At 44.2% G+C, this 13,627-nt stretch overlaps 1 protein-coding gene across 2 annotated transcripts in view; it reads right to left on the bottom strand.

The window, feature by feature from the left end:
- Positions 1-296: 296 nt before the first annotated feature.
- Positions 297-13,627, bottom strand: part of LOC143144727 (organic cation transporter protein) — a 42,891-nt gene continuing 29,560 nt past the window's right edge. For both annotated transcript variants that reach the window (XM_076307440.1, XM_076307439.1), the window contains 6 exons: positions 5,064-5,303; positions 4,094-4,352; positions 2,345-2,513; positions 1,784-2,088; positions 1,215-1,498; positions 297-641 (listed from right to left, as the gene is read on the bottom strand). In XM_076307440.1, the coding sequence (XP_076163555.1) occupies positions 381-641; positions 1,215-1,498; positions 1,784-2,088; positions 2,345-2,513; positions 4,094-4,352; positions 5,064-5,303 (1,518 nt within the window). In that variant the 3' untranslated portion in view covers positions 297-380. The remainder of the gene's footprint in view (positions 642-1,214; positions 1,499-1,783; positions 2,089-2,344; positions 2,514-4,093; positions 4,353-5,063; positions 5,304-13,627) is intronic.

Below are 13,627 nucleotides of genomic sequence, written 5' to 3'. Positions count from 1 at the left end.
GTTCTGACATTCATTATTATAATAATATTTACACAAGATTTGTTCAAACTTCTCCGCGAACGCGTAAGAAACTTTGCGTAAATTAACCTATTATCCATCATTATAATTTTCCACCTACGTGGAAGTTGTGTTATTTCCATCTTAAAAAAAATACGACGAATATATAAACGAGACAATGGATAGGACTTGTGCAGCAACCTGATACATTGACCGAAAAGAACGTGCGAGGGAATATTAAAACAATGCAAATGTACAAAACGCAAGGAAGTATTGTTAAATTTTTGTTTATATCACAGTTAAAAATATTACAACGGTCTTACGAATCTTGCATTTTTCCAACGAATATATAGGAGTATACAATTTATCGAAACATATAGGTCTCATTTGCTTTTGAAGCAGTTGTAGAACGAGATGTTCTCTCGATCGTTCGTGATCTCTTCGTCGACGGAATTCGCCAGTGGCCTGCCACGAGTTTCCGGCAATGTCAAACACAACAGTCCAACCATTAGGGTTAGAACGCCACAGAGGGTTGTCGGCCCCCACCACACGACCGCGCCCAACAGGTCAGCGACGTAAGGTGCAGCCACACTTCCGATATGAGACATCGCGGAATTTGTTCCAACTGCGGAATTTCTACACACCTGTTTCGATAATAAGGTAAATTTTAATATCTTGAGTTCGAAGATAGCGAAAAACGCGGGAAGAGTCACTTGGTTTCATCTCTTTCAAAATATCAATATCCTAACTACACCTTTTCCGGGAAGAATATTTCTGAAGGAAGTTCAGAATTTATTCCAGTCGTGGAGTAAGATAAATTTTAATATCGAGGGAATCTTTTAGTCGAGTAAGATAAATTTTAATATCGAAGGAATATTTTCGTTTTATCCCTTTTAAAATATAGCTAGGACCTCCTAGCGACTCGAATCTTCAACGAAAAATGTGCACCCTTTTCGGAAATAATATTTAAGAGGAAAATTAGTTAAGACGGAAATAAAAAAATTAAAGTTTAATTCCATTATACGAAAGTGTTGAGCTTTTTGTTATAACGTGGAATATATCTATTTCTTATAATCTAGAGTTACGAACTTGGTAACGACTCTAGAAGATTATAGTAACTTGTAAATAATTTTTCAGTTTTATTTATCTTCTGTGTCTTAATACTTTCGTAGGGAGGTGTACGTGTAAATATTCGCAAAGCTTCTAATTATTCTCACCGTGGGGAACAGCTCCGAGCTGTATAAAATGGAGATACCATAGGCTGCGGACGCGCAGAATCTTCCGATCAGAGAAACGATCATAATCGTATCGCTCTCTGTGGTTGGTATCATCAAAATACATAACAAACATAAGCCTGCAAGTATGTACAAGGCTCCGTTTCCGATTCGACGTCCCACGACCATTAAAATTGCCGTCGGTATCAGGTAAGCTGGTATTTCGGTCACTCCCATCACCAGAACGTAAATATACTGATTCGTCGAGAAATTGTTCAGATTCAATGCTGAAAAGATACGATGTTATCGAAGGAAAAGAAAATTGAGAATGTGAATGGAATACTTGCTCGCGTTAGTGCTTTTCACTCGTGAAATTTTCAAAGTTTCCAAATTGAAATTATTTAAGAAATTCTTTATTATTCAACGTTAAACAGTGAATACTAAAATACGAATCTAATCTCAAGTACGAACGTTTGAAGCTCAAACGTAGTATTAGAAAATAAATTGTACACATATACGGATCTTTAAATTATCGAGTGCCAAATTTTTCTAAAAAATAATTGTTTGATTACCTAGTGCGTAGTAACAGAGCGAGGCTACCATCCAGTTGAAATTCGTGATAAGGAGTCTATTTCGCAGTTCACTGTTACTAACAAGAACTTGGAAATCTCTGATATCGTTCCGTAACCTATTTTTGGTTGTTTCGATGGTTGGTATGGAGTCGTCCAAATTTTTAAAATCTTCTTCGAGCGTGGAAAAAGTCGATTCTGTTGTTACCGTTACATTGGAAGTTTTCTTGAACGCTTTCTCGATTAAAATCTTCGCTTCTTTTCGACGATTGTGCGCAATCAACCATCGGGGAGATTCTGGCATGTACCTGAAATTTAAATTCAATTATGAACTTTTTAAATTTAAATTTCATTTTAAATTCCATACATTTAAATTTAATTCTAAACTACGTACATTGGAAGTTCAATCGTTAATTTCAGAAATCGAAAGGGGTCTTAATTTCAAGAAGAAAGTGTAACCATAAATAGTCTGTTAAATTAATGAATCTTTATAGAGCATTGAATGTCAGGTCTTTCTTCGTACGCCTTTCGATTATTATTTCGTATAATAATATGAAAGCTTACCATAAGTGTATTAACAAGAGTAGAGCAGGTACTGATATTGCTAACTGAATGTGTTTCCATTCGTGTAAAAAGTAAGCTATAACTGGTACAATAACAATTCCTGAAGCGTAGCCTGTATTATAAGCGATTCCCATCCACTGTCTGTGTTTTTCGCTCGCTACTTCTGTAACTGTATTATTTATTTATTAATTTCAATCGTGAACTCGCAAAAGAATTCACCACAATGAATATGTGTTCGTCTATAGTTCCATCAGTGGTCTGTTAATGCAGCGTTTAAACGAACTCGTTAAATCCGAGGAAACTTATTCGCGGTAATTTCAGCTTTCTCTGTCAATGTGAGTCGCGATTGCAGTGTTTAATACGTACTAAATAAAACTGTACAAGGTGTGTCAGAATTGTAGGTAGAAACGTAATAATAGACTTTGAATTTTAACGATAAGAAAGACTTTCATTTAAGAGACTATTACGGAGTCACCGGGGCTTCATTTGCAACAATTATTCAAACTGTGTATCTCCCTTCTTCTTGTTATTCTTTTAATACCGAGAACTCAACGTAAATTTTGTTGCCACGGTGAATCCTTAAAATATTACAACGCAATGAAAATTATCAACGGGTTTCTAAACGTACTGTGTTCGTAGTAACTGTTCTCCTCTTCTTTGCGCGGCCTGTATTATCCAGTTGAATTTTTGCCTATAATTCTAAAACCTTCGTGTACCTTAACCGCTTAACGAGGAGTTGACCGTTCACTGCGCCACGTATCGAAAGAGTGGGAGAATAAATTTGTCTAATTACAATGTGAAAGGAGACTTTCAGTCGTTCGTGCTTAAAAACGAAGTTTTGTTGTTACAAGCCACCTTGTAAGTATACCAGATGAATATCTATTATGATGCAATTGAACGGAGAACTGATTGTGAGTCGATATTCTGAGTAAACAGATACCGTCGGTGGAAGTATGGAAACGAGTTTGCTTCTCGCGCGGAAGAATAAAAAAATGCTGGAACATTCAGCGCGCCAATGTTGCTAGGAGATGAAGTAGATGTTGGGAAGTGTAGGAAGAGGTTGAAGGGAAAAACAAGAACGAAGTGAAACAAGCGAGTACCGGCGCGAGAGGACCAGAGACAATGTTACGTCTACGTAATATACAAGGTATTTATGCGAGGTATGGTAAATTCTCGTTGTACGATCGTCACTTTTGGGACCGAGCAGAACCTTACAACGTGCAAGTACAACGCGAGCGATTCGATCGCCTTTGTATTATGCCCACAGCGGCTGTATGATTATGATTAATGATACGAACCACGTGCCAATAGCGTAGATAGTCCAAGGTATATATATATATTTAAATTACTACGTAGCTATACAAGTTATATTTAATTCCAAAAAATCTCACCGATACGCTACAAATATTTTTTCAAGGACGAAAGAAATATTCAAAAGTTTAATTTTTCAACCGACGGTTTCTCACAAGATTCGCTAGCTCGTATCGTGTTTCACGCTTCGCTGGTTCCAATGAGGATTCCCCGGTTGGTGAAGATAGCAATGATTCTACAACGAATCAAATCTGGCCGGTACAACGAGGATTTACGTTATAACGAAAATGTGTATGTACTGACTGGACGTTCCCGTAAGCGAGATAAATGAATAAGAGAGTTACACGTACCGTAGATTCTACGCTATTACAGAACGTTGCATTAGCATCGAACTGTTACGAATTGATCGACGACCTCGTGATTAGGAACACAACTTACGTGTGGTAAACGATGAATATTGTATCGCGGCGTGGCTGGCACCGGTAAAGAACCTGGAGACCATGAAGACCCAATACCAAGGAACAATGGCGCCAGCCGGACCGGAGACTATCAACAATATTATTCCAATGGCGTAACTGATCTTGCGGCCATATCTGTCCGCAAAAATCCCAAAGAACGCGCTGCCCAATAATTTCCCGAGAGACAGGGCCATGTGAGTGCTCGAACGAGCTGCCGTCTTCTCGCATACCAAGTCCCACTGAAAAAAGTTTCAATTTCAGAGAGCCTAATTTCAGAATATATTATCGCTGAACGCTCACAACGATCGTTGACTTTCATTTTGCCCGAGAAATGTAGCGCCGAAGTTGTAAATTTAATCGAACCGATTTTATTATTTCGATTTTATACAGTTGCAGCCAACATCAAGACGCATACAGGATCTACTATACCACTACTATGTACTATTGTACTATACACGGTGACCTTGACTTTATTGGAAAAATATTTTTTGAAACTTTTAACATCGAAGCGTGTGGTCGGGTGAAAGTTCTGTTGAAAACATTTCTTTCAAGTAACGGAATAGAGTAGCGAAAATGAGTAGTTGAAAAGTAACGATCGAAATTTAAAGTACACAGCCTGTGTATCGTGCAATAAGAACGCGAAATGAAAATAAAACGAGAGAAATAAACGAAATAAATTTCAGAACTTTTCAAATGTTGGATGATCACATATCGGTAGCGGATTGGCCCTCTTTAAAAATGAATTACAAGATCGAGCGGTACGTCGAGAGTTCGATTATCTCGATGTTGAATCGGAACCGATAACGTACGGAATTTACATCGCGGATGTCCGTGTTTTGAACTTTCCGCGTAACGTCAACGTTTGCAAGAGGTTCGAGAAACAGTTTTCCATAAAGTCGATTCGTAAAGCGTAATCGTAGAAACGTGAACGGGAGTAGAGTGACACTCACGTCTTCGACGAGCGAAGTTCTCCCGTGATTGCGCGCGAAGCTTCTCGTTTCGCAAGGCAATGATTTCTGTGGTCCGTGGTTTCTTTTGTACTCCAAAGCTTCGTCGAATCCAATCCGCGCGAAATTTTGGTAGTCGTAATCGTACACGGTGCACGAATCGGCCGAAGAAATATTTCTCACTTGTTCGTCCGTCCAATTCGCGGCGGTTAGAATCGGTACAGAGCACCAATGAATGGGAACCTGCGCGGTAAAAAATCGGTTAGTTTGCACGAATTATTCCACGCGACGAGCAACTTAAAAGCGTTAAGACGAGCATGTCCGTTGGGAAGTATAAACACTCGAAAAAAGTATACCTATCGAAGAAAGTAGGTAACTAATTAATAAACACCTTTACAATAGGGAGAGAATTGAAATTTCTTTTATGTAAAACGATAGTTCGAGTGCTTAAAAATGATAGAAAAAAGGTCAGTTTGAAAGAGGCGTATTAACGACAAAAATATGACATCTACAGTGGGAACTGTATTTTCCATGACACGATTTTTAACCGTTTTTCACGAGAAATATAAGTGTCTTATTATTAGGGGGACCGGAAAGTAATGTCGTTTCCCGACATTAAATTCAAATACATAAATTTTAAATTTAATTATTTACAACTAAACAAGTCACTATAACCTCGGAATGTCTTTGCTACGACTTTAATGTACACAATGAGCTGACAAATGACAATCAAATACTGACATGCGCAGAAACGACATTACATTCCGGTCCACCTAATATTATATTTATTAGGGGGACCGGAAAGTGATGTCGTTCCCCGACATTACATTCCGGTCCACCTAATATTATATTTATTAGGTGGACCGGAAAGTGATGTCGTTTCCCGAAATTAGGGGGACCGGAAAGTGATGTCGTTCCCCGAAATTAGGGGACCGGAAAGTGATGTCGTTTCCCGAAATTAGGTGGACCGGAAAGTGATGTCGTTTCCCGAAATTAGGGGGACCGGAAAGTGATGTCGTTCCCCGAAATTAGGGGACCGGAAAGTGATGTCGTTTCCCGAAATTAGGGGGACCGGAAAGTGATGTCGCTCCCGAAATTACATTCCGGTCCACCTAATATTATATTTATTAGGGGGACCGGAAAGTGATGTCGTTTCCCGAAATTAGGTGGACCGGAAAGTGATGTCGTTTCCCGAAATTAGGGGGACCGGAAAGTGGTGTCGTTTCCCGAAATTAGGGGACCGGAAAGTGATGTCGTTTCCCGAAATTAGGGGACCGGAAAGTGATGTCGTTTCCCGAAATTAGGTGGACCGGAAAGTGATGTCGTTTCCCGAAATTAGGGGACCGGAAAGTGATGTCGTTTCCCGAAATTAGGGGACCGGAAAGTGATGTCGTTTCCCGAAATTAGGGGGACCGGAAAGTGATGTCGTTTCCCGAAATTAGGGGACCGGAAAGTGATGTCGTTTCCCGACATTACATTCCGGTCCACCTAATATTATATTTATTAGGGGGACCGGAAAGTGATTTCGTTTCCCGAAATTAGGGGGACCGGAAAGTGATGTCGTTTCCCGAAATTAGGGGACCGGAAAGTGATGTCGTTTCACGAAATTAGGGGGACCGGAAAGTGATGTCGTTTCCCGAAATTAGGGGGACCGGAAAGTGATGTCGTTTCCCGAAATTAGGGGGACCGGAAAGTGATGTCGTTTCCCGAAATTAGGGGGACCGGAAAGTGATGTCGTTTCCCGAAATTAGGGGGACCGGAAAGTGATGTCGTTTCCCGAAATTAGGGGACCGGAAAGTGATGTCGTTTCCCGAAATTAGGGGGACCGGAAAGTGACGTCGTTTCCCGAAATTAGGGGGACCGGAAAGTGATGTCGTTTCCCGAAATTAGGGGGACCGGAAAGTGATGTCGTTTCCCGAAATTAGGGGGACCGGAAAGTGATGTCGTTTCCCGAAATTAGGGGGACCGGAAAGTGATGTCGTTTCCCGAAATTAGGGGACCGGAAAGTGATGTCGTTTCCCGAAATTAGGGGACCGGAAAGTGATGTCGTTTCCCGAAATTAGGGGGACCGGAAAGTGATGTCGTTTCCCGAAATTAGGGGGACCGGGAAGTGATGTCGTTTCCCGAAATTAGGGGACCGGAAAGTGATGTCGTTTCCCGAAATTAGGGGACCGGAAAGTGATGTCGTTTCCCGACATTACATTCCGGTCCACCTAATATTATATTTATTAGGGGGACCGGAAAGTGATGTCGTTCCCCGACATTACATTCCGGTCCACCTAATATTATATTTATTAGGTGGACCGGAAAGTGATGTCGTTTCCCGAAATTAGGGGCCCGGAAAGTGATGTCGTTCCCCGAAATTAGGGGACCGGAAAGTGATGTCGTTTCCCGAAATTAGGTGGACCGGAAAGTGATGTCGTTTCCCGAAATTAGGGGGACCGGAAAGTGATGTCGTTCCCCGAAATTAGGGGACCGGAAAGTGATGTCGTTTCCCGAAATTAGGGGGACCGGAAAGTGATGTCGTTTCCCGAAATTACATTCCGGTCCACCTAATATTATATTTATTAGGGGGACCGGAAAGTGATGTCGTTTCCCGAAATTAGGCGGACCGGAAAGTGATGTCGTTCCCCGAAATTAGGGGACCGGAAAGTGATGTCGTTTCCCGAAATTAGGTGGACCGGAAAGTGATGTCGTTTCCCGAAATTAGGTGGACCGGAAAGTGATGTCGTTCCCCGAAATTAGGGGACCGGAAAGTGATGTCGTTTCCCGAAATTAGGGGGACCGGAAAGTGATGTCGTTTCCCGAAATTACATTCCGGTCCACCTAATATTATATTTATTAGGGGGACCGGAAAGTGATGTCGTTTCCCGAAATTAGGGGGACCGGAAAGTGATGTCGTTTCCCGAAATTAGGGGGACCGGAAAGTGGTGTCGTTTCCCGAAATTAGGGGACCGGAAAGTGATGTCGTTTCCCGAAATTAGGGGACCGGAAAGTGATGTCGTTTCCCGAAATTAGGTGGACCGGAAAGTGATGTCGTTTCCCGAAATTAGGGGACCGGAAAGTGATGTCGTTTCCCGAAATTAGGGGGACCGGAAAGTGATGTCGTTTCCCGAAATTAGGGGGACCGGAAAGTGATGTCGTTTCCCGAAATTAGGGGGACCGGAAAGTGATGTCGTTTCCCGAAATTAGGGGACCGGAAAGTGATGTCGTTTCCCGAAATTTGGGGGACCGGAAAGTGATGTCGTTTCCCGAAATTAGGGGGACCGGAAAGTGATGTCGTTTCCCGACATTACATTCCGGTCCACCTAATATTATATTTATTAGGGGGACCGGAAAGTGATGTCGTTTCCCGAAATTAGGAGGACCGGAAAGTGATGTCGTTTCCCGAAATTAGGGGACCGGAAAGTGATGTCGTTTCCCGAAATTAGGCGGACCGGAAATTGATGTCGTTTCCCGAAATTAGGGGGACCGGAAAGTGATGTCGTTTCCCGAAATTAGGGGGACCGGAAAGTGATGTCGTTTCCCGAAATTAGGGGGACCGGAAAGTGATGTCGTTTCCCGAAATTAGGGGACCGGAAAGTGATGTCGTTTCCCGAAATTAGGGGACCGGAAAGTGATGTCGTTTCCCGACATTACATTCCGGTCCACCTAATATTATATTTATTAGGGGGACCGGAAAGTGATGTCGTTCCCCGACATTACATTCCGGTCCACCTAAAATTATATTTATTAGGTGGACCGGAAAGTGATGTCGTTTCCCGAAATTAGGGGGACCGGAAAGTGATGTCGTTCCCCGAAATTAGGGGACCGGAAAGTGATGTCGTTTCCCGAAATTAGGTGGACCGGAAAGTGATGTCGTTTCCCGAAATTAGGGGGACCGGAAAGTGATGTCGTTCCCCGAAATTAGGGGACCGGAAAGTGATGTCGTTTCCCGAAATTAGGTGGACCGGAAAGTGATGTCGTTTCCCGAAATTACATTCCGGTCCACCTAATATTATATTTATTAGGGGGACCGGAAAGTGATGTCGTTTCCCGAAATTAGGCGGACCGGAAAGTGATGTCGTTTCCCGAAATTAGGGGGACCGGAAAGTGATGTCGTTTCCCGAAATTAGGCGGACCGGAAAGTGATGTCGTTTCCCGAAATTAGGGGGACCGGAAAGTGATGTCGTTTCCCGAAATTAGGGGGACCGGAAAGTGGTGTCGTTTCCCGAAATTAGGGGACCGGAAAGTGATGTCGTTTCCCGAAATTAGGGGACCGGAAAGTGATGTCGTTTCCCGAAATTAGGTGGACCGGAAAGTGATGTCGTTTCCCGAAATTAGGGGACCGGAAAGTGATGTCGTTTCCCGAAATTAGGGGACCGGAAAGTGATGTCGTTTCCCGAAATTAGGGGGACCGGAAAGTGATGTCGTTTCCCGAAATTAGGGGACCGGAAAGTGATGTCGTTTCCCGACATTACATTCCGGTCCACCTAATATTATATTTATTAGGGGGACCGGAAAGTGATTTCGTTTCCCGAAATTAGGTGGACCGGAAAGTGATGTCGTTTCCCGAAATTAGGGGACCGGAAAGTGATGTCGTTTCACGAAATTAGGTGGACTGGAAAGTGATGTCGTTTCCCGAAATTAGGGGGACCGGAAAGTGATGTCGTTTCCCGAAATTAGGGGGACCGGAAAGTGATGTCGTTTCCCGAAATTAGGGGGACCGGAAAGTGATGTCGTTTCCCGAAATTAGGGGGACCGGAAAGTGATGTCGTTTCCCGAAATTAGGGGAACGGAAAGTGATGTCGTTTCCCGACATTAGGGGACCGGAAAGTGATGTCGTTTCCCGACATTACATTCCGGTCCACCTAATATTATATTTATTAGGGGGACCGGAAAGTGATGTCGTTCCCCGACATTACATTCCGGTCCACCTAATATTATATTTATTAGGTGGACCGGAAAGTGATGTCGTTTCCCGGAATTAGGGGGACCGGAAAGTGATGTCGTTCCCCGAAATTAGGGGACCGGAAAGTGATGTCGTTTCCCGAAATTAGGTGGACCGGAAAGTGATGTCGTTTCCCGAAATTAGGGGGACCGGAAAGTGATGTCGTTCCCCGAAATTAGGGGACCGGAAAGTGATGTCGTTTCCCGAAATTAGGGGGACCGGAAAGTGATGTCGTTTCCCGAAATTACATTCCGGTCCACCTAATATTATATTTATTAGGGGGACCGGAAAGTGATGTCGTTTCCCGAAATTAGGCGGACCGGAAAGTGATGTCGTTTCCCGAAATTAGGGGGACCGGAAAGTAATGTCGTTTCCCGACATTACATTCCGGTCCACCTAATATTATATTTATTAGGGGGACCGGAAAGTGATGTCGTTTCCCGAAATTAGGTGGACCGGAAAGTGATGTCGTTTCCCGAAATTAGGGGGACCGGAAAGTGGTGTCGTTTCCCGAAATTAGGGGACCGGAAAGTGATGTCGTTTCCCGAAATTAGGGGACCGGAAAGTGATGTCGTTTCCCGAAATTAGGTGGACCGGAAAGTGATGTCGTTTCCCGAAATTAGGGGACCGGAAAGTGATGTCGTTTCCCGAAATTAGGGGACCGGAAAGTGATGTCGTTTCCCGAAATTAGGCGGACCGGAAAGTGATGTCGTTTCCCGAAATTAGGGGACCGGAAAGTGATGTCGTTTCCCGACATTACATTCCGGTCCACCTAATATTATATTTATTAGGGGGACCGGAAAGTGATTTCGTTTCCCGAAATTAGGGGGACCGGAAAGTGATGTCGTTTCCCGAAATTAGGGGACCGGAAAGTGATGTCGTTTCCCGAAATTAGGGGGACCGGAAAGTGATGTCGTTTCCCGAAATTAGGGGACCGGAAAGTGATGTCGTTTCCCGACATTACATTCCGGTCCACCTAATATTATATTTATTAGGGGGACCGGAAAGTGATTTCGTTTCCCGAAATTAGGGGGACCGGAAAGTGATGTCGTTTCCCGAAATTAGGGGACCGGAAAGTGATGTCGTTTCACGAAATTAGGGGGACCGGAAAGTGATGTCGTTTCCCGAAATTAGGGGGACCGGAAAGTGATGTCGTTTCCCGAAATTAGGGGAACCGGAAAGTGATGTCGTTTCCCGAAATTAGGGGGACCGGAAAGTGATGTCGTTTCCCGAAATTAGGGGGACCGGAAAGTGATGTCGTTTCCCGAAATTAGGGGACCGGAAAGTGATGTCGTTTCCCGAAATTAGGGGGACCGGAAAGTGATGTCGTTTCCCGAAATTAGGGGGACCGGAAAGTGATGTCGTTTCCCGAAATTAGGGGGACCGGAAAGTGATGTCGTTTCCCGAAATTAGGGGGACCGGAAAGTGATGTCGTTTCCCGAAATTAGGGGGACCGGAAAGTGATGTCGTTTCCCGAAATTAGGGGACCGGAAAGTGATGTCGTTTCCCGAAATTAGGGGACCGGAAAGTGATGTCGTTTCCCGAAATTAGGGGGACCGGAAAGTGATGTCGTTTCCCGAAATTAGGGGGACCGGGAAGTGATGTCGTTTCCCGAAATTAGGGGACCGGAAAGTGATGTCGTTTCCCGAAATTAGGGGACCGGAAAGTGATGTCGTTTCCCGACATTACATTCCGGTCCACCTAATATTATATTTATTAGGGGGACCGGAAAGTGATGTCGTTCCCCGACATTACATTCCGGTCCACCTAATATTATATTTATTAGGTGGACCGGAAAGTGATGTCGTTTCCCGAAATTAGGGGCCCGGAAAGTGATGTCGTTCCCCGAAATTAGGGGACCGGAAAGTGATGTCGTTTCCCGAAATTAGGTGGACCGGAAAGTGATGTCGTTTCCCGAAATTAGGGGGACCGGAAAGTGATGTCGTTCCCCGAAATTAGGGGACCGGAAAGTGATGTCGTTTCCCGAAATTAGGGGGACCGGAAAGTGATGTCGTTTCCCGAAATTACATTCCGGTCCACCTAATATTATATTTATTAGGGGGACCGGAAAGTGATGTCGTTTCCCGAAATTAGGCGGACCGGAAAGTGATGTCGTTCCCCGAAATTAGGGGACCGGAAAGTGATGTCGTTTCCCGAAATTAGGTGGACCGGAAAGTGATGTCGTTTCCCGAAATTAGGTGGACCGGAAAGTGATGTCGTTCCCCGAAATTAGGGGACCGGAAAGTGATGTCGTTTCCCGAAATTAGGGGGACCGGAAAGTGATGTCGTTTCCCGAAATTACATTCCGGTCCACCTAATATTATATTTATTAGGGGGACCGGAAAGTGATGTCGTTTCCCGAAATTAGGGGGACCGGAAAGTGATGTCGTTTCCCGAAATTAGGGGGACCGGAAAGTGATGTCGTTTCCCGAAATTAGTGGACCGGAAAGTGATGTCGTTTCCCGAAATTAGGGGACCGGAAAGTGATGTCGTTTCCCGAAATTAGGTGGACCGGAAAGTGATGTCGTTTCCCGAAATTAGGGGGACCGGGAAGTGATGTCGTTTCCCGAAATTAGGGGACCGGAAAGTGATGTCGTTTCCCGAAATTAGGGGACCGGAAAGTGATGTCGTTTCCCGACATTACATTCCGGTCCACCTAATATTATATTTATTAGGGGGACCGGAAAGTGATGTCGTTCCCCGACATTACATTCCGGTCCACCTAATATTATATTTATTAGGTGGACCGGAAAGTGATGTCGTTTCCCGAAATTAGGGGGACCGGAAAGTGATGTCGTTCCCCGAAATTAGGGGACCGGAAAGTGATGTCGTTTCCCGAAATTAGGTGGACCGGAAAGTGATGTCGTTTCCCGAAATTAGGGGGACCGGAAAGTGATGTCGTTCCCCGAAATTAGGGGACCGGAAAGTGATGTCGTTTCCCGAAATTAGGGGGACCGGAAAGTGATGTCGTTTCCCGAAATTACATTCCGGTCCACCTAATATTATATTTATTAGGGGGACCGGAAAGTGATGTCGTTTCCCGAAATTAGGGGGACCGGAAAGTGATGTCGTTTCCCGAAATTAGGGGGACCGGAAAGTGGTGTCGTTTCCCGAAATTAGGGGACCGGAAAGTGATGTCGTTTCCCGAAATTAGGGGACCGGAAAGTGATGTCGTTTCCCGAAATTAGGTGGACCGGAAAGTGATGTCGTTTCCCGAAATTAGGGGACCGGAAAGTGATGTCGTTTCCCGAAATTAGGTGGACCGGAAAGTGATGTCGTTTCCCGAAATTAGGGGGACCGGAAAGTGATGTCGTTTCCCGAAATTAGGGGGACCGGAAAGTGATGTCGTTTCCCGAAATTAGGGGACCGGAAAGTGATGTCGTTTCCCGAAATTTGGGGGACCGGAAAGTGATGTCGTTTCCCGAAATTAGGGGGACCGGAAAGTGATGTCGTTTCCCGACATTACATTCCGGTCCACCTAATATTATATTTATTAGGGGGACCGGAAAGTGATGTCGTTTCCCGAAATTAGGAGGACCGGAAAGTGATGTCGTTTCCCGAAATTAGGGGACCGGAAAGTGATGTCGTTTCCCGAAATTAGGCGGACCGGAAAGTGATGTCGTTTCCCGAAATTAGG

This window comes from Ptiloglossa arizonensis, chromosome 3 (genome assembly GCF_051014685.1).
Source record: "Ptiloglossa arizonensis isolate GNS036 chromosome 3, iyPtiAriz1_principal, whole genome shotgun sequence".
In the NCBI taxonomy this organism is placed as follows: Eukaryota; Metazoa; Arthropoda; class Insecta; order Hymenoptera; family Colletidae; genus Ptiloglossa; species Ptiloglossa arizonensis.
Note: the sequence above shows the minus strand (reverse complement) of the source record. Positions and strands in the feature narration are given on the sequence as shown.